We start from the raw sequence: 27,666 nt of genomic DNA on the forward strand, positions 1-27,666 counted from the left end.
AAATGTTGATTGCTCGTTTCAGGTCAAGGGGAAGGCACAGTAGAGTGTTTAAAAAGAAAAATGCCAAAGGGGAAGAGGAGAAGGGCTCTATTTACTCATCCACAGAGGGGAACAATTGTGACTGAATTTTGCTCAAGCTAAATCCAGACTGTGGCAGGACATAGAAAAGCCTCTGTAGGTTGTATGAGGACAAGACCTTTTACATCCCCGGGGAGCTCCATTACTTACAGTGGATGTAGGGCCAACAGCACCATAGAAATCTTTGAGAAAGAGCTAGAGTAAGTGTAAAGCGAGTGAGCGAGAGACATAGAAAAAAAGGGAGAGAGTAAGCAAAAACAGTCCAAAGAAAGATCCTTTGACTATCTCAAACCAATGAATTCTCCACTCTCCTCCAGTAGAGAGTTTTCAGGCCCACAGTACCATCACACTGCTTTAAAGGTCACTGAGAATCAGACACTGCATACTTACCAAGCCTCCTGACCTGGCCAATCAACCACCAGCCAAGGGCTTCTTTTTTTTTTTTTTTTTTTACACAGACTGAGATGAGATGGGCTGTGTGCAATCAACTGAGAGAGACTGACCCCTCAGCCATGTCAGACCTTTTTTTTTAACCTTTCGGTTAAGGCGTACCTTTGTTGTGGAGAAGCGGCTACCCTCAACGCAAAGGAAATTGGTCTTTTTTTTATATGATGCTGTGCAAACATTGTGCAAAGTGTGCAAAGAAATACACATATTAATGTATATCATATCCTGAAAGAAAATATAACTCGTAAGGGCATTGGCATGGGACATTTGTTGGTGTCCTGAGGTCCTAGAAGTTGGCAGGAGTTATTTCATGTCATGTGAATGACAAAGTGAGATCTCTACAGAGCAGGCTTGTTGCATTCTTATTCTGAACTTGCTCAACTGGATTTGGGTTTGGGCAATGTGAACAAGTTGCCATGAGTAGCTGCACTTGTTGAGATGGGTTCTGTATACCAAAGCAACATTTCCTATTACACTCTCTGTCCAGGCTTCTGGTGGAATTAAACATCTATTTGGTTAAAGCTTCACAATTTTGTTCAGGTAACCTTGATGACCTTGAATGTGCATCTTCAAATCTGTCGGTGTCTGAGGCTCAGAAGCAACAATTACCTAATTACCTTTGTGTGTATGTCTGTTATGTAGGCATGGTCTGAAAGAAACTCTACAAATACATTTTTGCTAAAAGGTTGCAGCACATAAATCCACTGGACTTTTCAGACACACAATCTATTAATCTGTGAATTGTGAATTCCCAGGAGAGACCCCCACACCTACTAATTACCTGGGTTTTCATCATGACCCTCAGAAGAGCCTTGTAATTGATGAAAGTGCAGCTCCCATACATATTATCTGGTTAGATGCTCTCATTAGACAATGTATTACAGGCCGAGGAATATTTTGACATACCAAACCTTCATTCTGGGATCTTTGGTTTTGTCAAGATTATAACTGACGTGTTATTTTCCTGACTCAACCTAGTCATGGCCATTTTATGACATAGTACTTCAAACCAATCATGATTGTGTCATGAACAAACAGAACTAGCAAGCTTTAGCTGTGTGTGCCCTCAAATCCAAGTGTGAACAGTAGCAACCCTGGGACATTACCTCAGTTGATTCCTGTGTTGAGGGACAGGATGAGCAGAAATCCTGACACTATGTTGGGCTAGCTTGACAGCTGACAAATCTGCTTGCCTCCTGAAAGCTAGAAGCTAACGGAGAGAGTGGAAAGTGCAGTGACTTTTTTTTTCTTTTACCAAAAAATGTAGCAGATCTGTTATCTACATCTATCAGCAATTAGCGAAGATTACGGTCATCTGAATGCAGGTTTAAATTTTGTGAATAAATGCAGCGTAATTTCCTCTTATTTGTGTTGATGTTATACCAAAGGGTGTGCAATCATTGGAGGAGAAAAAGTAAAAGATAGCAAGACCCCATGTCCTGAAAACCACAGTGAGCTGGACTGTGAGTGGGCCTGTCATGTTCCTCCAAGGCAGTGATAGCATGATGTGTGCATCTGAACTGACAGCAGGCTGGAGCAAACAGATCTCCCATCTCTGTGACACTGGCAGTGCTCCTTTGCCACGGGTATTTGGTTCACTTTGAACATGTCAGCTGCATTCATCAAGTTGACTTTATGATCACTTGTACACCAACACAGCCTTTGAAAAGTTTGTAAAATAAACAGCAACTTTAAAATGTAGGTTGCTGACTTTGCATTGCTTTAAGGTATGCATACTTTTATACATCATGCTTTAAGTCAAACTTGATGCACAATTTATTTCGAACTACGTTATTCCATTTCTTACACCTATACGTCTTGGTAAGTACACCACTGATGAGCCTGGCACAAGCATTGTCTCTGCATCTTGACAGGTTTCAAAAAACACCAGTATGTTGTACACAAGGGATGACACACTTTGTGACAATCTCACACATCATGAGGGTATTGTCACCATGTGATCGCAGATCACAATGTGTCTCATATTGTTATTATAGTCTGTTTTTATGGTAGTCTCTGTGAAGTGTGTTGCTATTTTGAGGAAACCCCAGGCTGCCAAAGCCTGCTGAGAGTGATTCTGTCCCCCCTCTTAGGACTCTGTGATTGCAATCCTGCATGTGGTGAAAAGTCCAGATTAGATTGATGTTTAGAAGTTTGAGTATGAATTTAAATTTCTTGCCAACTGAGATGAAAGATGGAGAAAGCCATGACACTATTTTCTGGGGAAATCTTTACATTACAGGGAAACGTGAGCAAAGTAAGGATGCTTACACGCTTGAAAGAAATAGCAGTTGTTTAAAAATGGGCCCCTTCCTAAAGACTTAGGAGGAGTCACTGTAAAAAAATTAGAAACATACCTGAATCGATGAGAAATTTTTATTTTGCCATCAGTGTTTCCAGTGGATATTATCAACAATTTACATCAAAACTGCAATTGTAAAGGTTCCAAGTACAGACGCCAGCCACGCAAGGCTCTCAGTTTTGCTCCTCTTGAAGGCCCGAAATTTAAAACTTCTTTCAAAAGAAAATGTTATACCATTGTTGTGTCTCTGCAGGCTGACTAGCACTGGCCATAACTGGTGAACTCTTGCTAATAGGTAAGACGGGTAAAGTAATCTATTAACTACAAGCTACAATTGAATTATAAAAAGGACAACACAGTTTCCATCTTTAGATGTTTATTCATCATCAAAATTTTTACAAAACATTATCTGACAAATAATATACTCAAATAAGAGCCATATTTTTGCGCTTGGACCAGGTCTCCACAAAAATGCTTTAGGTCTGATTACAGTAAAAAAGGAAATTAAAAAGAAAAAAAAGAAAAAGGAAAAAAATCAACAACAAACCAACTACCAAAGAAAACAATGCAGAGCATATTTACAACCTACAGAAGTTGAAGCTGTCTGCAGGATATGAATGAGGGGGAGACAGTGGGAATGAAAAGATTTATATGGAGAGTATTTTAAGAGGCAACAAAAAAACATGGGAAAGGACTTGGGCCTGCAAGGAACACAAAGACTAATTATGATATTGCTTTCTTTCGAGCTCCTCCTTCTTGCTTTCTCATTGCACTGTTAACTGAAAGCGAAGAATGCAGCACATTTAAATAAAAAACATGCTCTCTGCAGCGCCAACATTAAATCCAATTAGGGGTGTAAACGGGCTTTGTCAGACAAACGAAAAAGTGTGTTTCCCCAACAGAGGTTAATGATCATGTCTTCCTTTTCTGTGTCCCCGCTGACATGAGCAATGGTAGAAAAACAGAGTTAGGACAATGTAGGTCATAGGTTAAAGACTTCTTGCTAATGTAAAAGAGAATGGAACAATAACAATCAATGGGGACCGGGCTGGCCTGAACATCAGTAATGGTAATGCTGGTTCAGAGGAGGTAGAGGAGTAGGTGCTGCTATAGATACACAAACCCACACACACACGTGCACACACAGAGGCCCTCTGGGTACATGCGGGGAAGCTAAATCGCTAGCAACACTTCCAGTCTCTCTTTTGCATCACAGAAGTTATTGATTCTGTATAAACACTGATGACAGAGTAACAATAACAGGAACGCAAATCTAGAAATTGCAAATGAGGAATATTACCATTTGTCTTTTTTTTTCTTTCTTTATTTTAATTTTTTTGTTTTTATCCTATTTTTGTTTTTGGAGTGAGTGTGTGCTATATGGGAACGTCCCAGTGCTGCTTAATAGAAAGACACAAATATATGGCAGAGGAAGGAAAGCTACAAAGCCATGTCTGGCTTGGAATTAAATTTTCAAATCCATTTATCAGATAATGGATTAGAGTCCACTGTACCGTTTGATGAACTGGAATGGGGGTGTCAAACCCTGCTGTACCTATATTATCCTTTTATTAAGCACATGTGTCTTTTTATGTGTTTGTACATCTCCGTCTGTGATTGTTTCTCCAGCAAAGACTAAGAAGTGGATTACTGATAATAGTGTAAATGATAATTCCTGTTCAGATAAAGTGCATCTTTGTATGAGCGCATGCATAATACATACAGTTCAGAGGATGCAAATATGTCGTAGCTTAATCTGTGTGCCATATGTGCCTCTACAGAGTACAGACTGGATGTGTGTTGCAAGTGTGAGAGCATGGCTGAAGCTGTTTGTGTCATTTCTTGCAGTGGAAACAAAGCTGCCCTGGAGCATTCAAAATATATCACAACGCTTTCCTTGTAACAGAATAAAATGTCCTCGCACTTACCCATTTGTCCCTCTATGTTCTCCCTATTAAACAGTATCTCTGTCTATCCTTCTCTTCTCCCCTGCTTTTCCTGTCCCCTTGGAGATGTGCGTTTAGCTTTTCCTCTAAGCATAAACACTGAAATATAAAAGTTTTTCACTGCAGTTCTTCAGACCTTTATTCACCCCACCCAAAGCAAGAAGAAAAAAAGGCGAAATTTGAAAAAAAGAAAAAAAAACTTTTCCCAATGGGGAGTTGAGCCCGAACACAAAGAGTGACAGGGACTGGGGAACTCGGGTAGTATAAACCCATAAACAAATGAAGCAGAAGAGAAAACAAAGCCTACTGGCATTGCGGGGCTAGCACAGACGGTCCTGGAGTTCAGCTCAAACATGCATCATTAGCATGCACTGCTTGTGCTTCCAGCTCTCTGATGGCAAAATAAATGGACAAAAGACTGAATAATTACTGGCAGCAGAATTCAAACATTTCGCTGAACATATCTGATTTTATCTGGGAGGTAGTCATGATCAATTGATCATTTATTAGTAGCTGATTTAATTGTGGATATACAAAGATGGTATTTGCATTTTCTAATTACACATGAGGGCAAAGAAGCTTTGATCTTTATGTTCAGTCTGAAATCAACTATAATCACTGTTCTGAAACCTGCATTAATTAGTATGCGTAGGGTACTAGGCTTAACAGGAAACTATTAAAGGGAATGCCTGTCCCAGGTGTGAGTGCTCGACACAAACCTATTTCTCTATTTAACAGCCTACAGTGCCAGGGAATTATACTTTAATCGAGACAAGGGCATGAATGGGTCAGCAAACAAGATGCTTTAAAAACAGTGAAGTTGTCCATGACATGTGCTGCCGGTTCTAGGGCACTCTGGACAGGAATTATCTCCCGTACTGTTTGTCTCTGGTTCAGTGCTCCTCCCTAAATGGGCACAGTTTCCTAAAATATCAGCATGCAGACAGAAATAGAACATTGTTAAACAGGTTCACCCGAGTCACCAAGCAGCAGACATGAAATTCAGGCCAAGGAGTTATCAGGGGTGAAATACAGCAAGGCAGGACAATACATGGATAGAATTGAGAGAGCTCCCATTATAAAGACATTGGCACAGCTGCTATTACAAAGTAAACTCCACCATCACTATTAAGCAACCGTACTGAGCGAATCAACTGCTTTTTTTTTAATGCAATGTCCTGTACATGAAGGGACCGAACCCTTCTTAGTTGTGATATCATGAAGCATTTCGGGTCAGTTGTTTTTTTTTTTGTTTTGTTTTGTTTTTTGATAAAACATTTAACAAAATAATGGCACATTATAAAGAACATCCTTCACAAGTTAAACTCTTGGTATAAAGAAAAGCACACTTCTCCCCGAGTAGACCTTGAAATGGCTGATAGTGTTAAAATTCTTGAACAAGAGGAATGGATGTAACTAACAACACGTTATGTAATTACCACCTGTGAGATGGCTTCTCCAACATGCCTGATGGCAGAACAGGAAATATGAATCTCTGTCAAGTTTGGCGCTTGAAGTACATCACAATAACAGGGCTCAGAATCTTCCCCTCTTCGCGTTATTGAGTAAAATGACTGGATTTGAGAAATAATGCCAGTAACATATTTTGTTTTTAATGGTAGAGTGGTAGAATAGTGACGGGAGCAGATAGAAAAATACTTATCATTGAAACAACGAGAGCATTACAGTAGGAACCTCCTCACCAAGTCATCTTAGTAATATATTCCCACTGGAAAGTGAATAAGGCTCCTCTTCTGTTCACAAGCAGTTTGTGTTTCAGAAGAAATGAAGTTCATACCTTTTTTTTTAATCTTTAAAGACTCATTATTTACATCATAAATAAGTTCTATTTGATTTTGTCCTTTTATTCATCTTATAGAATTTCTTGACATCATCTTTGAACACCTCAAAAATTTTCAAGCAAAAAAATATAATACCAAAATGAAATAAAACAAAAACAATGCATATTTGTTTGAATATGCATCATCTTTCTTGGGAAATGTTGGCCCCTTGCAGTTTCATGTGTGGATCAATCAGTCTCTCTGTAGGAAGAGCAAGCGTAAGTTCCACAGCTCCCTAGAGTATGACCACTGACATGTAGGAAACTGGTGCACTGCTTGAGTTAAACTGAGGACATTGTTTGACAGGCCATGCAAGCCGTATCCGAAATCCTCAACAGCTCCATAAGTCAACGAGCAGCAGTGCTCAACATGGTGGCCAACGGTTTACTGATTAGGAAAAAGAAAAAACAAAGAAAAAAAGAGAAAACATTCCTTAATTTCGGCTCACTTTCTGGAAAAAATTGAGATGTCAGGCAAAACCTCCTGTATAGTCTGTGGGATCATATGCAGGTCAAAGAGAAGTCAACGTGCTGGTTCAGCATGCCACCACTAGGCACCATTATTCTCTGTGGTGGAAGAGCACATGGCCTAAGTCTGGCCAACCCAGCAAGATGGTGCTCTTCAAGTAGTCCAGTTAATGAAAGTCAAACATTGACTCAACAATGTTTCAAATGACTGTTTGGGGCAGTGAGAGTGGTTTGACCTTCAGTGAAGTAGACCTTTTCAATAATATGTACAATACATTTCATTCAAATGTTCTTATTTTAGTTTTTCCATGATTGCCTTTTTTTTTTTAAAGCATAGTGGGTTATTCAGCTGGGATATAGTCATATACGGTACAATGACTTGTTGTTCATCTGTGTAAAGGGTCTTTATATATTTAATACATTTATGGAACATACAGTTTATGCTGCTTTGAATTATGTTTTTCATAGTAACACTAAGATCACAAGAACTGACTTGAGCTTACGTTGGGAGTGCCAGGTGTGATACCTCATTATGATAAATACGTTCATAACCTTTCAACATGATGACCCCGTTGATTATTCTATTTCTTTAAGACAATTCTAGTCCATTCGAAATCATCAGGGGATCTAGTAGTAATTATAAATGTGAACTGGCAGAGGCTAGTTCAGTGGAACATCTGACATTTAAAAAGCTCCTTAGTTAAAGTACCTTATGTGCAAAAAGAAAGAAAAAATATTAGTAAACTCTTTGGTTTAACATGCACATTAATGTAATTCAGTACAAAATATGACACTCAAAGAAACAAAATATTTATGTAATTAATGAAATTATATATGTTAACTTTTTTAATAGCTAGTGAGTAGAAATTGTAATGTTAATCACAGTAAGAAGCCTTCTGCTCTTCATATGCTCTATCTCTTCGATCTTTGATGTTACTGCCCTCACTTGTCGTGAATGAAAACTTGTGTTTATTGCACTTTCCCTTTCACTCCTGACTCAGAGTAAGCTGGCTGCTGCTGCTGTGAACAGATGCCCCATGATGCTGATATGGGATATGACAAAGATCAAATTTGGAAATAAGGTAATTCTTTGTGGCATATGCTGAATTAACCTCCCTTGAGTCAGGGACCCTTTTTTTTTCTATGAGTTGTTTTGGAAAAGAAAAACAAAATGATCAGCAAGAATGTCTCACCCAACTGTATATGGTTGAGACTGTGTGTTTCAGATGATAAATGCCTTCAGGCATAATTTGAAAATTTTGTCCTCTAGTTCACATACCGATGTTCTAAGAACAAGGCCCCACTGAATAACCAGCTCGCCTGCCCCTTCATTTCAAAGTCATGGTGAATGAGAGGCCCTTGCCCCACTTCTAACCATGCTCACTAGCGTCCAAATTTGAGTGTGCCAGTGCGCTCAGAAGTAGGAAAAGGACTGCTGCCGGGACCCTCAGTTGGTGGTCTGAGGGTCGATGGAGGAGAGCGAGGTCCTGGAACAGGGGCACCCATGCTGGCAGCAGAGGGCACTGCTGGCAGTGCCACTGTCTGTATAGTGCCTCTATCACATGGCCCAAGGTCCTCCAGGCCCTCCAGGCCCTGTGGGGGTCCCTCATAACCCATGTTTAGCCGCAAGGGTTGATGGGCCTGGCAGTAGTCTACAATAGGCTGTTCATAACGGTAGAAGGTCAGTGCACCCATTTGATGAGGGACCTGTTTGGTAAGAACAGAAGGGGTGATGGAGGTAGAAGACATATGGAATGATTACAGGAGAGTGGAAGAAACAAAGGAAAGAGAATGGAAGAACAGAGGAAAAAAAGAGAGAAAAATAATTAGCCATATAGCTTCAAAACAAATTCTTATTTATCTGTATCACAAAACAGAAAATGAAATTATATCTGTCAAATGAAATTTTTCTCCTTTTATTAATCCTGGATATGACCTGCTTATGTTATTGTACCTTCAGCCAATGTAAGAATAAATCTTTTCTGGCACTTCAAATATTTAAAACAGGGTAGCTTTTATGAACACAAGTCACAACAGCCACAGCTGTTTAATTTTTGAATTAATATTACATACTTTTAAATGTTAAATTTTCTGAAGCATGTAATTTGTTACACTACATTTCATTGTGCCTGTGTGACTCAAAGCCTATAACTCAGTTAATTTGAAAGCTCACTGCTACCTCTTTGTAATCATTCTCACATGGTGACCACCTGAGCCTGCACTTGACCAAAACCTACTGGCTACAAAGACTCTTTGAAACGTGTTCTACAACAACTGATGTTTATAGATGTAAGAAGCATCTTAAGTTAAATCATAGTACGTTCCAAACCCGCAAGTTGTAATGAATTGCTTATTGACTGTCACAAGAATAAGAAGCTCTGGATTTGTAGTGATAGACACATATCTATATAAGACAAAAAGCTGGGTGGTTTTGTGCTCAGCCTTTGGGAAAACATAGCTGGAGAACATAGGGTCTGTGATCTCTCTAGTGCCATGTCAATTGTGTCAGAGCCAGAAGCACTCATCACATTTGGCCATGTGTCTGGTCTTGTGTTCCCCCCACAAACCTTAACATAGTGCCAGACAAACAGATGAGACTCTTGCAACACTGTCTCCCTAACTTTAGCTCACACACTTATTCACCAATTAAGAGTTTTCTAACAAGCCATGAAAACAGCAGCTTAGGATGGCAGCTGACCTGGATTAAACACCCCAGCCTGACAGAGCGAAAGATCATCAGATCTGTACACGGAGGCAATAAGAAACACACAACTTCAGCTACATGATACCTCAACAACACGGAAGACATGAATAATACAACCCCTCTCTCTGAGGTGCTGGAAGCAGAGCAAGTGTCACAACTGTACTTTCATTCAGATTCTTGATGTTTTATTTTTAACTTGTTCCAGTGATGGGAACCAGATCTTAAGAACATGATATAAACCTGTGCTTGACAAAAAATGTCATTTACAGGAGGGAGACACTTCTTAAAAAATTAATCTTGGCACCGTCACTTTAGAGTAAAAATACTACGAAAAATCTCCTTGCGACTAAGAAAAAAATGCGGTTGCCTGGGGATTGCTATTACTGTTTTTTGGTGTTGGCAAGTACAACTAGCGACAATTAACAGATCCCCTGGTGGGATGTAACCTGTCTCCAAACAATTTTGATCCAGCTCAGTGTGACTGCGATCACTCTTAGACAAATTGGCAAAGATTTGTAAATAATACTACTTGACAGTTGTGCCCTCGACTCGACTCAACTGGTTGTCATCAGACTGTATTCTAGGTTTTATTTTTGTAAACGCAAAGTTACCAAGTACCTGTGTCATTTCACAGCTAAATTGAAAATCTGCAAAAATAACATCACTACTTCTCAGTTTTTCTTTCAGATCTATGTGATTCTAACTGAACTCTCAATGTCAGTAGTTAATACAAATTTCTAGTCAATGTGAATTTCTGTGTATGCAAATGGCAACAGATTTGCAATTTTTGACAACTTAGCACAGTTAATTATCACATTATAACAAACATGCGCATGTGATTTCCAAATTGACCCCATTCAATTGTAAACTGCTAGCAGACAGAGAGCAGGCAGAGTCTGTCATGTTGCTGTTCTACCACTGTTTTGATACTCTACAGTCACTCAACTGTTTGCAAGTGGTCAAAGACCAGGTCCCCATCTTTGAAGCAACTGAAATAAAAACATTGCACACACTCACAGAAAATTGGTTATTCCACAGTATGCAACTACTGTTTTGTAGGACTGTAATACAGTAGAAGTCATACTGGGCAGGATAGATATTACAATTCAGGCAGACCAACCTGGTTTTTAATAATAAAGTAATTATAATAATAAAATGATATTATTATTATTATTATTATTATTATTATTATTATTATTATTATTAATAATAATAATAATAATAATAATAATAAGACGAAGAAAAAGAAGAAGAAGAAGAAAAGTCCTAAAAAATGACTGACTGTGAAAAAACTAACGGTATGACACCTCAAATCATAATGCATTATGTAAACTGTATTGCTACCAATGCAGATTAAAATTATAATAATAATATAAAAAAGACGGTTTTGAATGACCAGGTCAATAACTTTGTCTCCAATATGCATGTAAAAAATAGGCATCATTCGTGATGTAATGTCAGAGAAGAATTTGTTTCAGAAATGCAGATAAGTGCAGGCTGAGAAGAAAAAAAAAAAGAAAAACAGCGTGTTTGAGCGTGTGTGTGTGTGTGTGTGTGTGTGTGTGGGGTGTGTGTTGTATGTGAGCAAAGGATTAGAGCATTCTGAGCCCCTCTGAAAGCATTTACACCAGCTTTGTTTCAGATAAATAAATAAATACATACATACCTGAATACATACATATTTGGGCTTTACTATAATGCATTTGATGCAGTGGATCATTACAGTTAGCAACTGCAGAAAGTTGTAGTCACATTGAAATGTGAGTCCGTGTTTATCTGGTCTGGTAATTCTGTAGTTACCAATGTTTGTACATTCACAAACTTTCATTTCCATAACACACTTTCCTTCCAATATGCCAGTAGACCAGCAGAACCACCTCCCCACTTACTTTCTATAGAGCGTTCCTCCTCAAATGGACTTCACTAAGTGGGGCTGATTCATTACATTACAGGCACTCAGTGGATTACTAGCCTCATTCCCCTTTCACTTTGAACCCTTTCCCAACCTTGCTCGTTTAGAACACTTTTTAATGTGTGTGTGTGTGTGTGTTTCATATCTATCCATCCATCCATCCATCCATATATATATATATTTTATATATATATATATATATATATATAGATAATATCATATAAAGATTATAAAAAATAAAAATATATACTATATATACATATATAGTACCCTCAGAAGGTCTGCTAGATGATGTTAATGCAGCACTGCGGGCAATACCTACAGCACCACAATACAATGCGGCAGCAGTGATCAGTGAGATGCCTGGCTACAAGTTCAACAGCCACAAGGGGCAGTACCCTCCATGGAGAAGGAGGCTAGACGCTAAGATCAAGGTAGCACGGAGGGAGGTTAGCCAATTGGAGTTGCAGTAAGATGCGATGAAGAAGGTGCCTAAGAAGTACAGGAAGCTGTCCATACCTGAGGCCTTGGAAACTGCCAAGCAAAGACTCACAGCCTTGGCCAGCCGCTTGAAGAGGTACACCAGAGAGATCGAAGGAAGGAGAATAAACCAGCTGTTCTCCACAGAACCAGCCAAGGTGTACTCTCAGTGGCAGGGGAACAATATGAGAACAGCACCACCAAGGCTGGAGACGGAACAGTACTGGAAGAGCATATGGGAGAAGGACGCAACCCATGCTCAGTGGCTGTTGGATCTAAGTGCAGACCACAGCAACCTCCCTGAAAAGGGGTCCAGTAACCATCACAGTGGCAGACATCCAAGAAAGGGTCTCCAATATGAAGAGTTGGACAGCACCGGGCCCCGACATGGTTCACACCTACTGGCTAAAGAAGCTGACTGCACGCCACAAGCATCTGGCAGCACAAATAAACCACCTGCTAGTTGATGAGAGACACCCAGAATGGCTAACCGAAGGCCGGACAGTCCTAATCCTCAAGGACCCCCAGAAGGGACTGGTCCTCTCTAGCTACCGACCAATAACCTGCCTCAGCACCACATGGAAGCTCCTGTCAGGCATCATAGCAGCTAGGATGAACAGGCACATGGGTCAATACATGAGTGGGGCACAGGAAGGGAAGAATGCCAGAGGTGCAAAACACCAACTACTGGTAGACCGAACAATCAGCCGAGACTGCAAGACAAGACTGACCAACCTGTGCACTGTCTGGATTGATTACAAGAAGGCCTATGACTCAATGCCCCACAGCTGGATACTGGAATGCCTAGAACTATACAAGATCAACAGGACCCTAAGAGCATTCATTAGGGACTCAATGGAGATGTGGCGTACAACACTAGAGGCCAACTCCAAGCCCATAGCACAAGTCACCATCAAGTGCAGGATCTACCAAGGAGATGCTCTGTCCCCGCCTGCTGTTCTCCATAGGCCTGAACCCCCTCAGTGAGATCATTGACAAGACTGGCTACGGATACCTACTACAGAATGGAACAGTTGTCAGCCACCTCCTGTACATCGATGGCATCAAGCTGTATGCTAAGAGTGAAAAAGACATCGATTCACTGATCATTACCACCAGGATATACAGAAATGATATCGGAATGTCATTCGGACTGGAGAAGTGTAGTCGGATGGTAACAAAGAGAGAGAAGTGAACTACCAGAAAGCAACATGGCAGACATAGAGCACAGTTACAAGTACCTGGGGATCCTGCAGGCAAATGGGAATCATGAAGAGGTTGCTAGAAAAGCTGCAACCACCAAGTACCTGCAGAGGGTCAGGCAAGTCCTGAGGAGTGAGCTGAATGGTAAGAACAAGATCCGGGCTATCAACACCTATGCCCTGCCCGTGCTTATTATCCCAGCTGGGCTGGGATAAGCTGGCCAAAGGAGGAGAGAGAAGCCATTGACATCAAGACAAGAAAGCTCCTGACCATGCATGGAGGGTTTCACCCCAAGTCCACCACCCTGAGGCTGTACGCTAAGCGGAAGGAAGGAGGCCGGGGACTGGTGAGTGTCAGCACCACAGTCCAGGATGAGACAACAAACATGCACAAATACATCACGAAGATGGCCCCAACTGACAGCGCGCTCAGTGAATACCTCTACCGCAGCAGAAACCCAAGTAAGAGGAGGAGGGCGACAAACCCTCATGGAAGGACAGGCCCATGTACCACCGGCAGATAGCGGAGGTGGGACTTCCAGATACAGATGGACAAAATGGTGATGGCTAACCAACATGGTGGTAAACAAACAGAAGAAGACAGCCGTAGTGATAGATAGCAGTTCCCAATGACAGCAACATCAGAAAGAAGGAACACGAGAAGCTCGAGAAATATCAACGGCTCAGAGAAGAGCTCTAGAAAATGTGGAGGGTGAAAGTAACAGTGGTCCCCGTGGTAATCGGAGCACTAGGTGCGGTGACTCCCAAACTAGGCGAGTGGCTCCAGCAGATCCCAGGAACAACATCAGAGATCTCTGTCCAGAAGAGCGCAGTCCTAGGAACAACTAAGATACTGCGCAGGACCCTCAAGCTCCCAGGCCTCTGGTAGAGGACCCGAGCTTGAAGGATAGACCGCCCGCAGGGGCAAGCGGGAGGATTTTGATAGATATAAGTATTCCATTTACCATTGAGACATTTATTATTTCATCTTTTTTGATAATCAAAAGGAGTTTTTATTTTTATTTTATGTACTAAAAGTCCTTTGCAGTCAATTACTGACTTAAGTGAACAACCCATGGAGATCACTAAATGATGTTTCCTCCTTTCAGATGCCCTAGCACAACTTTGCTGTAGCCACCAGTTGTTTCTTGTTTGTGGGTCTCTTTATGTTCATTTTTGTGTTAGTAACTGAAAGCCATTCTCTGTTGGATTTACATTAGGTGACTTGCTTGGTGATTCAAGAACCATTTCTTTTTCTTTGCATCAAGAAACTCTTGGATTTCATACATTAAATATGAGCAAAGAGTAGAAACCCGTACACTTCAGAAAATATTCTTCCCCTTCTCTGAGCAGTCAGTAAGTGTTGACTAGTTTTTACTGATGATCTATTTTATATGTTAAAAGATTTTTTTTCTAGATCTGGGCAGGTTCTTTTAGATTTAGATAAGATATTTCCTAGCAAAGTTCAGAGGAAAGTCAGTTCATCTTGTAACCAGGTTTGCAACTTGGAGACCTCACACCGGCACATTTACTGCGGGTGGGTTGCCTGTTATCGGATCCGGAGTTAGCAACATCCCCCAAAAACCCGAAGAGGAGAGTCCTGGCCTCTAGCCCTGCCAGTGTAGCAGAAATGATGACGGATGATGATGGCAGCAGCAGCAGCTGTTCATCTCTGTGAGTAGCTTCATGTTGTTCATGTGTAATTTACGTTGAGTACGCTAACCACGTTATTAAATTAATGCACGTAAGGTGAACTAGCAAACACCATTGTAGTTACATGTTGCTGTCTTCTTGTTTGATGGCAGATACTCCCGTCGCCCTGGCCAAAAAGGCTAAAATGACCAAAGAAAAAGTGGAAAACAGCTAAACATGAGAGGTTTTTGGACAAAGTGTGTGTTCTCCATTCTTTAAGCACCGGTTCGAGCACAGTTTAAACACCGGCACCGTTTCAAAAGTACCGGTTTGGTACTGGTATCGTATAAAACCTAAACGATACCCATCCCTATAGCCATAATAATGCTTCTTGGTCAATTATCCATACTCTTTTGATTTTGTGAAAATGAGGCACTACATATAAAACTTGTAATTTCTGTAATTCCTAAACATTTCATGCAATACTTTTGTTAAGCCTCTTGAATTAAAACTGAAAGTCTAATATTTAATCCCATCTTGATTGTTTGACTTAAAATTCACCATGCTGGTGTCCAAAATCAAAATGTGTCATTATCAATGTCTATGGAACATCCTTCCAAGTTATTACTTGCGGCACATGTAACACATGTAGCAAATTAGCCCAAAGTGCTCCCTGTTTCAGTTTTTGTGATAAAAAGAGCTATTTATATTCATGAATAATTCACTTATAAGAAAGGTATAGCTTACACAATAGAAATATTATCTTTTTTCTTTGTGCCTCCCAAATCAGTAATTCCTTAGACTCAATAGTCTGTTGACAGAAAAAAATCATCAGTGTGTTAAACCAGACTTGTTTTACAAGCTATCTTTTTTTAAATGGTAATTTTGTTACTGGATAACAATTTAAAGGGAAATACTATAAACTATGTGGATACAAAATAAAAAGGTTTTCTAGTTAGAAAATAGCGGTGTAGTAGTAAAATTCTGTGTTTTGTATTATTTCATGCTAATTTACAAATCAACTCAATAGTGAGATGATTTATATTGCTCTATTTCAGCGTGATTATAGTATACAACTGTGACTACCCACTTTTTACCATTTCAGTAAGTAGCATTCGGCTAGTTTGTTTGCATTTTATTCCATTTGCCTTTATATTTAGCTGCTATGCTCTATCTGTGACAGCAGGCTATCTCACTTAAAACCTGAGGACATAATTTCTTTATTTAACCTTGAGTAGATATTCCAGTTTTGTGCCTGTGAAACACAGTAAATACAAAAAACCCCAATATGTGATGCTTAATACATTGATGGTTTAGTTGTAGATCTTACATTTCAGCATGTTTCTGTTTAGCATTATTTTCTGTGTTTTCAGTGCACCAGTACATTTAAAAAGAAAATCAACTAGTCAAGGAATTTTGAATGATCAATTTCAGCTTTTTCCTTATTCTTTTTTCCTTGTGTAGACAGGTTTCTGTACAGTTGCTGTTTGACTGAAAGGTCAAAGCTTCCCAAACAATGTTGAGTCTAAAACAGCTTTGAAACTGGAACACATAAAGTACCTTTGCTTACAAGGTTAGATGTGTCTGCTGAAAAACAATGATGGAGATTATGTTGCTGATTACATGTGAGAGATTTTGTTTATGTAGGTCCACCTTTCATTGTATATGGTATACCGCGGCTTGTGCCTGTCAGAAGGTATTAGCATAAAGAAAAATGGATCTTCCCCACCATTACCTGCATGTGTTTCATCTGACAATGACTGGCATCCTGCCTCTTAGTGGATCTTTATCTCCATATGCTGGAACAAAGCATAGAGTGACCTTAGATGGAAAAGCTTCCTCACAGAGATTAAGCCATACAGTCCAGTGTCATCTTTGAAAATCTTTTCTTTAATTGCCTTTGTGTTTGTGTTACATTTTTTTGCCAGTTTTAGCAACTGTGTGATATTATGTTGATATTGTAATTTTCAAAGCTGTCCTTCAAATGAAGCTATTGTTATACTTTGTTGGGACATTTGTCAAATTAGCAATGCATCTCATGCCATAGCCACAGAATGTACAAACATGACTGTAAAACAATAAAAACTTTCCTTCTGTAAACAATTAAATCTTATGTTAAATTATCACAACAGGTTTAATTTGTTACATGAAACATAACCCATACATTTATTTTTCCAACATTTCAGTGCCTCTTAGAAGTTTTGTTTCTTTTTGCATTCATGCTTTTATGAGCAGCTAAGGAGGCAGTAACAGTGCCACAGGCAGTCAATGTTAATGGCTCTGTGGGCTTAAGAAGCATTATGGTTCAAAAGTCTATCTCCTCCATACTCTTTGATCTTCTCAAGTCACTATATTGTGGCACATGGAAGCACAACAAAGTGAAGAGGAGGTGCTAAAGGCTCACAGTAAAATTTATATATACCTTTATATACAAAATTTATATATACCTTTATATACAAAATTATATATATACCTTTATATACAAAATTATATATATATACAGAAAATTATATATATAATTGATAAGTAATTTTGACTGTAAAACATGATTTAATAGGTAGTCTTTATGCTGAAGAATGATCAATAAAACAAATCAAACAATGATTGTTTATTTCTTAAAAATAACTACAAATTAATTATCATCCCATATGGAAAAGTAATAGTAAAAACTTAAAAAAAAAAACTTGCATAAGATGTGGCCTGCTTCATATAGTGAATCATATAAGGCTTATATGATTTACTCGTGAAAGTGGCCACTTTCTCATTACTTTCATATATTGTTTTAGTAAGTATCCAAAACATACAAGTTTCATTTATGTAATTTTTCAAGGGATCTTATATCTGTTTTCACTCTTGCTTTTCATACAAGTTTCACACACCACGGATACAAACTTTATAAGATTTATATATATCTTTTCCATATGGGATATTAGAGAAATGCTGCAGGTTACTTAAGACTGTATGTGTGAAGACCAGAATGTGGGTTACCCTGTTTAACTGTTTTTTTTTATCACATACCAGGTCTAATCTAATTTACCCTGCACTTACTTTTGCAGGTATAATAAAGGTCACAGTAGAAGAAGTAATATTTGTGGCGGTAACTGTAGTGGTAAAATGAAGAAAAAAAATAGTGAGATAAAACATTGTTTAATAGTGGTAAGCACACATTACCCAGTGAATATATGATGAATGCAAAGTGTGTAAATAAGTGTATAAAAACAATGCACATTAAGATGTATGTTTTTCATGTTTTGAAGAATGTGATTGCCTGAAATGAAAAAGAGGCAAACTCTAAAAACAGTTAAAATTTCAAAACAAATAATCAACAGAATCTTCAAATTATGCTTTGTGAGTGAACACAACAAAATAGTTGCACACATGTTCTTTTGCATGTATGTCACAGGACATCAGCATGTGGGTAAATACTGTCTTTCAAATGTAGCTGCTCTGGTAAGTGTTGAAAGTCAGCACAGATGTTGCTAGGCGGGCATCAACGACGCAGAGCCCACCAGTCAGGTTTCAGCAGAGCGGTGTGCATGAACGTGTCTGAGGAGGTGTGAAGCTAAACACCATCAGTTTGTTTTCAGACAGCATATCCCAAGAGGAAGACTTCCCAGTTGCTTGTCTCTTTATGTGTAGTAGTGTAAATCAGTACTGTTAACATTCATGGTAATTCATGTAATTGTCATGTGTTGTGGTTCTTGGTCTGCAATATTCATACTGCATGTTGTCTCCCATACAAGTCAACATAAGTGCTGACCCTTAAGGATGCAAAGTTTTATAGTGGACCGCTGCATTGTAACAAAATTATATCTTTATCAGTTCACCTGTGGGTTAATGCTGTAACTTATCAGAGTATATATGTGTGAAAGAATTTCCCAAATCTGAGATATATAGACCATCTTATTGCATATTTAAGTGGAAGTGAAGATAATGTATTTTAAATATCAGCATGCAAAATAAACTGTCTGTATGTGTTAGCTAATAAATGCCAACATCACACTAAAATCTGTGAGCAGTTTAATCAAATGTTTACTGCAATTTAATATTGCCTTCGTAGTCAAAATGTGTACCTCATAGAAGGTAAATGCTCCCATTGTCATTTTACTAACTATAAGATCATCCACATCTTGGGATTCACAAAGTCTCACAGGACCACTGTAGTTTTAGAGGCATAAGGGGTCAGTTAACTTTAGAGGCAGAATGTATAACCTTGACTTTCCCTCATAGAGCTGTGTGAGAAAATGAGCCCACATGTCCACATTTTAAGCTAATTGATTCTCTAAACAAGCCGTTAGCCTCCCACTAATTCCTTAATGACTGGAGGTCCCTTTATGTGCAGTGACTCTTGATTACAGGTCTCTGACACCACACACACACACACACACACACACACACACACACACACACACACACACAAATACATGCACAACTCTGCTCAGAAAACAGGAAGAACAGTACGGGAGAAATCTAGCGATAGACAGAGAAGGAGAGCGGGATGGAGGGCCCCTTCACGCACCAGTGAGTGCCCACTGTGGGCTCATCACAACATCCTCCCATTCTATGGTACATGCAGTAAAGGAGCTTCTGCAGACCACAGCAAATGGGCCATGAAATGTTACTCAATGCTCAACACGTTCCTCTGTCTGGTTTGTTTTCACACAAACATTTAGCACAATACAGAATTACAACAACTAATTGAGTGTGTGTGTGTCTGTGTGTGTGTGTGTGGGGGGGGGGGGCTGAGTATCTCTCAAACAATGAAAATTACAGAGCTTACATTGTCAGTTTTATACGCTAACTGTTAATTTTGGACTCTTGGGTTGCTTTATTTTTGTTGTTTCAGATCAGGAATGCAGCGAATGATTATTGATTACTTTATGACTATCATTATTATTATGGTACTCTATCAAATGGTAAAACTTGTTAATGACAAGGTTAAGTTCAGAATTCAAGAGCTGTCACCAACAATTTTTAACTGTCATAGCATAGATGGGCATTATAATTAGCAGACATTAAAAACTGCAGTGGATCATGATTATCATTTTTTTATATATTTGTTGTTAGCACCAAAGAAAGTCACCTAACATACAGCTCACTGGTAAAAAGTAAATAAGTGAACCATGATATAACACAAGACCCACAGCAGAAACCTTGTCAAGCTAAAGCCACATAGATCATTTTATTTTATGTCATCTATATACATGCAAATGCTCAAAGCTGTGACATGCTGATGCTATTTCATGGCCTAAGAAACAACCCTCAACTGCCTCCAGCACCATGTATACAGTAAATCTTCTGCACCCATTGAAGAGTGCCCGAACGCATATTAAGAAGGCAGAATGACAGGTTGTGTCAAAGGGGAACAATTTGTAGTTCCATTTCCACTGTCCCATAATGAATTCAAAGTTCCCAAATCTCTTGGCTGGTGATGTCTTGCATTATGTGCTGCTTCCAGTCATGGTGGCACTGGCAGTGTGTCTGAGTAATGAGCATGACCCAACATAAATGCTGTGTGGCCAACTTGGCTCTTCACTGGGAGCGTCAGTCGCACTTTAATCAGTGATATTGGGGAGGAGTGTGCCTGGGAAGGTAGGCTGAAGCTTTTAAAGACCTGACTAATAAGACATGTCAAAGCAAGCTGGCCACCAGCCAGAACTGATATGCAGACCTTCCCTAACTGCTCCCGATCCTGCCTCGCCGCAAACAGCCTCAACTGCACTCGGACACAGATGGCCTTTTAACAAAGCTGGATACTCACTGATGCAAGCAAACAATGCAGTGCATCTCAAAGCAGCATGTGGCACCAGGATTAATCATTTTCTCTCTTTGTCTCTTAGGTTTGTGCAGAATTTTTATAGTTGTCTCGCTATTGAGGTTCAAATCTTGTCAAAATCTTAAGCCGTTTCTCTTGTATTAGAGTTGTGGGGAGCAGTTACATTTTTTTTTAAATAAGCTACAACCTGATGTTGTTTACAGTGATAGAAATATTTGCTCAGCAATAAGAAAATAATGACCTTCCATGGCCTGCTTACACCTTGAGGACATTTTTTTCCTTCTCATCCTTGTAATGCATTCATGTTTTGATGGAAAGTTGTGGTCATGGTTCTTAAGCATTTAGCTAGTTACTGAAGAGGAACGACCATAAATGGAAAAACATTTTTTAAATGGTAGGTTCAACTGCAGCTCTTTAAGGAGCTCAACACATATATAAACACAATAACTTATTCTATGTAGTTTGTCCCAAAATTTGAGGGAAAATGAGAAATTATCTTCAAAGATAAGGAAAGCTCATTAAGTGAGGTTTAATACTGGAATTTTAAATCTTATATATGGAAATGTCGGGCAGGTTAGTGCAGGCTAAACTGGTTAATGATAAAGTGTAGAGTCATGAACTACGCTTGCTAGGTTACATTTGGGGTAATTATGATAGGCTCATGAAATGTACCTATCATGATAGGCTCATGAAATGTACCTATCATAAGTACATTTCATAAAAAAAAGCTAACAAAAAATATGTGTGTTATTTCTAAGTAATTATTTTACCCATCTTGGACTGCTAAATCTGATATTAAGGTTCCCTAATGTATGCAACTCCATACAGGGCCAACACAATGCAATTACATGTCACAGCAAGTAACTTAAATCAGAGCAAAAACAATAACTTCTCTGCCAGTAATCATGATAGATATGGAAATGCTGAATTAGTGAAGAGGCGTATGTTTTCAATTGAATAGGTAATTAGCCGTAGGGCTTAAGTAATAGCAAGTCATTACAGGAAGTCCCCGAGGGGACAGTTTTGCATGCACTCGCAGCAGAGCAAATCCCTCAAGAGAAAGAGAACATTTCCACTGAGAAACTCTGACCTGACAGTTCCTTTGAGAATACAAACTCTCCAGTCTCACATTTAATAAGAAACAGTACAAATGAAACTGAAATGTCATCTGGAATTGAAAGAATTTGTCACAAATAACTTCTTTGATCACGTCACCATTGTTTAACAGAAACAACAGTTTGGTGCTTGTTTCATCCCGCTCCATTTAATTTGACACACAAGTAAAATGGATCTGTATCTAACTATGTTTGTGTCTATATGCTTTAACATTATTAGAATAAATGGCAAGACTTTAATTGAGTTCCATAAATCACTCGTCCACATTCCTTACATCTTCACATCCCACTTCATTCAGATTCTCCTTGAACCTTTCAAGCAGCAGCCAGGCTCACATGGTGTTATGTCAACAGTATAGTTTTCTGTAGTGTATTACTACTTCCCTCAAATTTATTGGTTCTATGTTGTAATTCTTTTGTATTTTTGCCCATATATGAGGCTCAACATATTTGTCCTTTATGTGAAAAATGTGTTTTTCCTTTTGTTTGTTTTTTCCTTTTGAATCAATCTGAATCAAACATCAAATTATAACTGTTGTGAGTTGAGACTGTAAATGATTTGAAAAAAACAAAAACAAACAAACAAACAAACCCTACTTTACATGATTTAGACATGCTCTACCATGAAGCATCATACGCAACTAAGAAGAGTTTTAGTTAATGATAGACTTCAACTTACATACATTATTTATATTTCAGCAGGTGGGCTCTGGCTGGTTGCTACTGCAATGTAATGTACTGTGTGTGCGTGAAAACAAGGCATTATGTGAAGCCCACATCAAAAAAAAAAGTATTACAGTTATATTCTCACTTTCAAACCATAAAATGACTGTTGTACCACCTGAGGAATTTTTATGCAGGGCTGCTGCAGGATTTAATAGCACCACTGTTAACAGATGAGATGTTACACAACCAGAATAGGGTGGTCTAGGGGGAATCCAAACCTGACAGATTTTTTTTAACAACAAAATATCCCTGTCTGGTATACTTTGACCAGCTATCTGTCCAAGCCTAAAGCAATATGTTTCCATGCACTGTCGGGTTAGATGATACTGTATCTTGCTACAACCCTATGTCTCTGTGTTGTCATCATTTTATTTATTTATTTATTTTTCCTCTCATTTGTAAATTCCCTTTTTATTGTGCTGTTTTCTTGGTCTGTTCAAGTACATGATACACACTGAAATCAATTTAACAATTCTTTTGCTTATCTTTTTATTCAAACGGAGACACATTAAAAATGGTCCAAATTACTAAGTATTAAATTTCAAGTGTGCCTAAGTGTGACTAATTCGGTTATAGGAATCAAATGGTTCCATATCTAATTTCCATGTGACAAAGATACATGTATCCAACTATCTATTATTTTCCCTGCCTAATATTTATTGGATTGCTAAAAAATAAATAAATAAATAAATAAAATAAAATAAAACAAAAACACTGCTTTATGGACTATTTCAAGTTTTAATATTCTCAATACAAAAATAGACTCATTCAAGTTGTTTTACAGGGCAAACATCAAAGGATGAAAACTTAGGACAAACACCTGCAAGAAGTGATGAGGTATATCCACATTACACCTACCTTGGCTTAATCTCTTATAAGATATTGATCTTGGTTTTGTGTTTTGTATGAATTCTTTATGACTATACTGTACATAGTACATAGTTTCATGCTTCTGAGTGCACCAAAGGTCCAAGATGAGACTATTGCAGATATTTAACTAGGAGATAAGTAGTTCTCATGATTTAGTTTTCTGAACGCAAAGAAATTTAGGACAGATTGCAGACATAACAATAGCTCTGGTAAGCAGCATAAATATCAGTAGATGTAGTTGTAACACTTGGAAGCAATAAATAGTTTGGATGCAGTGTCTAGATGGTTTTTGGTGGTACTGTGAACACAGTTTTCCCAGCCAGGTGTCAGTCCAAACTAGATTGTCTGTAAGTCATATTTTGTGGAAACAGCTTTATAAATAAATATTGCTTGCTTGTGAGCTTGCCATTTGTTTTTAGTTCATTTTGCTGATAGTAGCAGCAACTCTGCCAATGCACAAACAATCAGACAATAATTCATCCAAATTGAAAATTCTCAAAATATTGTAGATTAATATACTATATAGGCATATATTGTAATGTGTCTGTTATAGAGGATTTCAGACTTACATTTTCTCTTCTAAACAACAAAATTTGGTTCTGCTGACATTTAAAAGATTGGCAGATTGCCCAAGACAAACACAAAACTAGACTAAGCAGGCAGGTTTAATTTGTATCCTGGCATGTACCTCAACAGATTTTAAAACTAGCAGATGTAAAATAACTGTCCAGCTCTGCCCTGACTACCGAATCAAACATTATCCACATCAGTTTTACTGTGCAAATCTGCATGAACAGGACTCATAAATAAACAGAGAGAGAAAGAGAGAGAGAGCTATTTGCTATACACCTTATGCACTGATTCTGTCCTTTGTATAATCAGTTATCTGCCCACAGTTATATTCCAGACAAATGCGTTGGCTTGTATTGTTTACACATATCAGGGGAAAGTAAAGAAATTAACCTTTTTGGTTTAAAATAGATGCATATTTATTATAGAGCTCAAGTTTCAGTTTAAGGAAGTACTGATAATTATTATCTTATATCTTTTCCCTAATATCACAACCAATTTGCATGCTGACTTATAAACCGGTATCAATAAAATACATATTTAGTTGAAAGAAATACAGTCAGAAGTTATGAAGGTCCGTTCTGGAATTTGAAAGCTCCAAAGTGTAATCTGCTACAAAAAATATACATAATGGACTGGACAGAATGTGTCAGATTCATGTCAGCTAGACATATCACTTTGTTTGAATCAGCCCCTTATCGAATGCCAGATACTGGCTCTATTTGATGTGCAGCCTGCTGGTGTACATGACATGCCGTCTACTGATGATGTTAAAAGAGTCTTATCACATCTAAAACCCCCACAATGCAGCACATTGTGATATATGGATAAACAAAAGACTGGGGACACTTCTTCCAGCCTCACTAATGCATGTCAGTGTAGACATGAAAGCAGCCTGATAGCTTTTGCCTTTTTACTGCGTCTTTCTCAGGGTAATTGCAGTTTCATCTTTACTTTTAAAGCCCTGCCAGTCTGCCTGAACTAAATGACAGGCTAGTCTTAACTGAATTACAGAGAAGGGAGCCAAGAATCACCTTCCACTAACTTGCTTGCTAAGTGGTCTGATTGCATGGTCAAGTCCTGGGCATTAAACTGACTGTTTCCATGGCAATTCCTCCAGACACACGTTGATGTAAAATCCACTCTATTAATGCAAATTTTTTTTCAATGGAGCACAGTATTTATATGCATTCAAATCACCAAAGTGTTACACACATTGTGGAATCTGGATGATTAACCCTATTTTAAAATCACCAAAATGGGACTGAAAATGGAGAACACATTCTTGAAAAATAAATGTTAAAACAGTAGTGTTCATTTTGAATGCCTGGAAAGAAAATATGCAAAATTGTTAGGGATGTTTGTTATTGCCTTTTTTTTATTGCAGTGTCATTTGTAGAATGGTGTTTGAAGTACAAAAATTTGCCATCCTGGATTAGCTGTCATTATTGCACTGTTTATGCATCGTAGGTCAGTTTAAATGTTGAAATATCACTTCGGTATGCTTTAACAGCAAGAGACTTCTGAAATGACTATAAGATATCAGGTCTTCATATTAAAAGAATCACTGTGTTAGGGGGTTTACGTTGAAAGTTTAATGAGCCCATTGTTCCTTAGAGATTGAAAATGGAATAAAATATTTCTTGCATTATTCTTTTTCACATGATCAGCTGTTTAGTAAATACAGTTAGTTTAGGACTGTGGATTTAAAGTCATACTCATATGACTGACATGCAGACTCTGAGCTTTAATCATGGGGTTTAAGTGGAGTCTTCTACTATTTGTTCAAGAATTACTGCCACTTTATACATATTAACTCATTTTCAACAGCTTGGAAGTAATTGGGCAATTGACTGACAACCAGTCCCATGGCCAGGTGAGGTCTTTCTCCTCAGTATTCCATGCCAAATTAGCCAGATAAAGTATCTTGACTTGACTCTAAGTATTGAACTTCCATTCAATAGCTTTTCACTGGAACTCTTAGTATGATAACCAAAGTGAATTCCTTAGACTTCATGGCTTGATTTGTGCCCTGGCATGCACTGTCAACTATAGGACAGTATATAGACAGGTGTGTACTTTTCAAAATAACGTCAAATAAGCTGTATTTACCACAGGTGGAAAGTTCTGACAGATGATGTATATGTATATACATATATGTATATACGTATTCACAGCCATATATATGTTGCTGTTTTTTGCTTGTTTGTTTGTTTTTTAAGCTGAAGAATGACTTTACTTTTTGTTTTACTTTTTAATTGAACTTTGGAATAAGGCTGCAACATGAGAACATGTGGAACAAGTGAAGTGATATGAATGCTTTCTGGATACACTGTACAACAAGTTGTAAATCAGTGGTTACACTGAACAGGAAGCCCAGATAATCTGAAAAAAAGAAAATCAATCTTTTGACAGATGAAACTAAGAGCAGACTGATGGGAAGACAAAAAATATGGAGAAGGGCAGGAACAGCTCAAGATCTGAAGCATACATATCATCTGTCAAACATGGTGGAAGCAATATTGAGGGATAGGTATGGATGACTGCCAGTGGAACTGGGTCACTAGTGTTTACTGATGATCTTTCAGCTGATAGAAGGAGCAGGATGAAATGTGAAGTGTACATGGCTATAGTCTCTGCTCAGATTCAGCCTAGATTTAGCAAATACTGAAGAAAAGACCAGATTGGCCTTTACAGTGCAAGTGGATATAGGACCTAAAGCACAGTATAAAAGCAACCCGAATGTCTCAAGACAAGGAAATTGGATATTCTCCAGTGGCCAAGTCAGTCACCTGATCTCAACCTAGTAGAGCAAACTATTTATTTACTGAAGGCAAAAATGAAGGCAGCAATTCTTATATTTAAAATTATGTGAGTTTATCCAATTTATTTTGAGTAATAGGGGACTATGTATAAAATGGCGGTGGTTTCTAAACCAGTTATGACTAAACTCCCGCGTCTAAGGAGCTCAGAAAGAAAAAAGCGTCTGGACTTCTTAGCGCCCACTCACATCCTGGGCCTTCTGACCTCAAGAAATCACATGACAAGGTGGGGCTAGGTTTCACAATGAGTTCACCCGAAACCTTGGCTCATTGTGACCTACACCCGTTTTCACACCTTGGCTCGTGTGATTAGGTAGAGGATTATTGGAGGGTCCATTGCCCCTGTTGAGGGGACACTCCCATAGGGTTTAAATCTGGGACTCTCCACCATTTGACCTTAGAACTAAAGAAGATTCTCAGATGAGAGGTGAAACATCTTCAAGCAACTTAAAGAAGTCCAGACGCTTTTTTCTTTCCAAGCTCCTTAGACTACAGTGACCTGGATGACTGAGAACCTTCACAGACTTAAACTCCTGGATTTACAACTAAATGTCTGCAGGTCACATCTGAAGTGTTTTATTTAAAATCCAGTCAGTGTAACTACCTCCAAGCAATTGACAAGTAAGTACTGTAAGACATCATGGAGATTTGGTATGTCACACTGCTTTGCCACCTATTTGTGTATATACTATAATATGTTGCTGCCCTGTCATTAAAGTGCATTTATACGTAAGAAAGACTTTGAGTTGATATTTTTGGTTTCTTGCCATGAAGCA

General features: G+C 38.5%; 1 protein-coding gene across 1 annotated transcript in view; it reads right to left on the reverse strand.

Annotated features, from left to right (window-relative positions):
• Window positions 1-2,034: 2,034 nt before the first annotated feature.
• LOC102303130 (leucine-rich repeat transmembrane neuronal protein 4) overlaps window positions 2,035-27,666 on the reverse strand; it is a 103,233-nt gene continuing 77,601 nt past the window's right edge. The window contains exon 3 of the mRNA XM_005949621.3: window positions 2,035-8,788. Within this exon, the coding sequence (XP_005949683.1) occupies window positions 8,465-8,788 (324 nt within the window). The 3' untranslated portion in view covers window positions 2,035-8,464. The remainder of the gene's footprint in view (window positions 8,789-27,666) is intronic.

This window comes from Haplochromis burtoni, unplaced genomic scaffold, assembly GCF_018398535.1.
Source record: "Haplochromis burtoni strain Fernald_Lab_line unplaced genomic scaffold, NCSU_Asbu1 Contig_674, whole genome shotgun sequence".
Classification (NCBI taxonomy): domain Eukaryota; kingdom Metazoa; phylum Chordata; class Actinopteri; order Cichliformes; family Cichlidae; genus Haplochromis; species Haplochromis burtoni.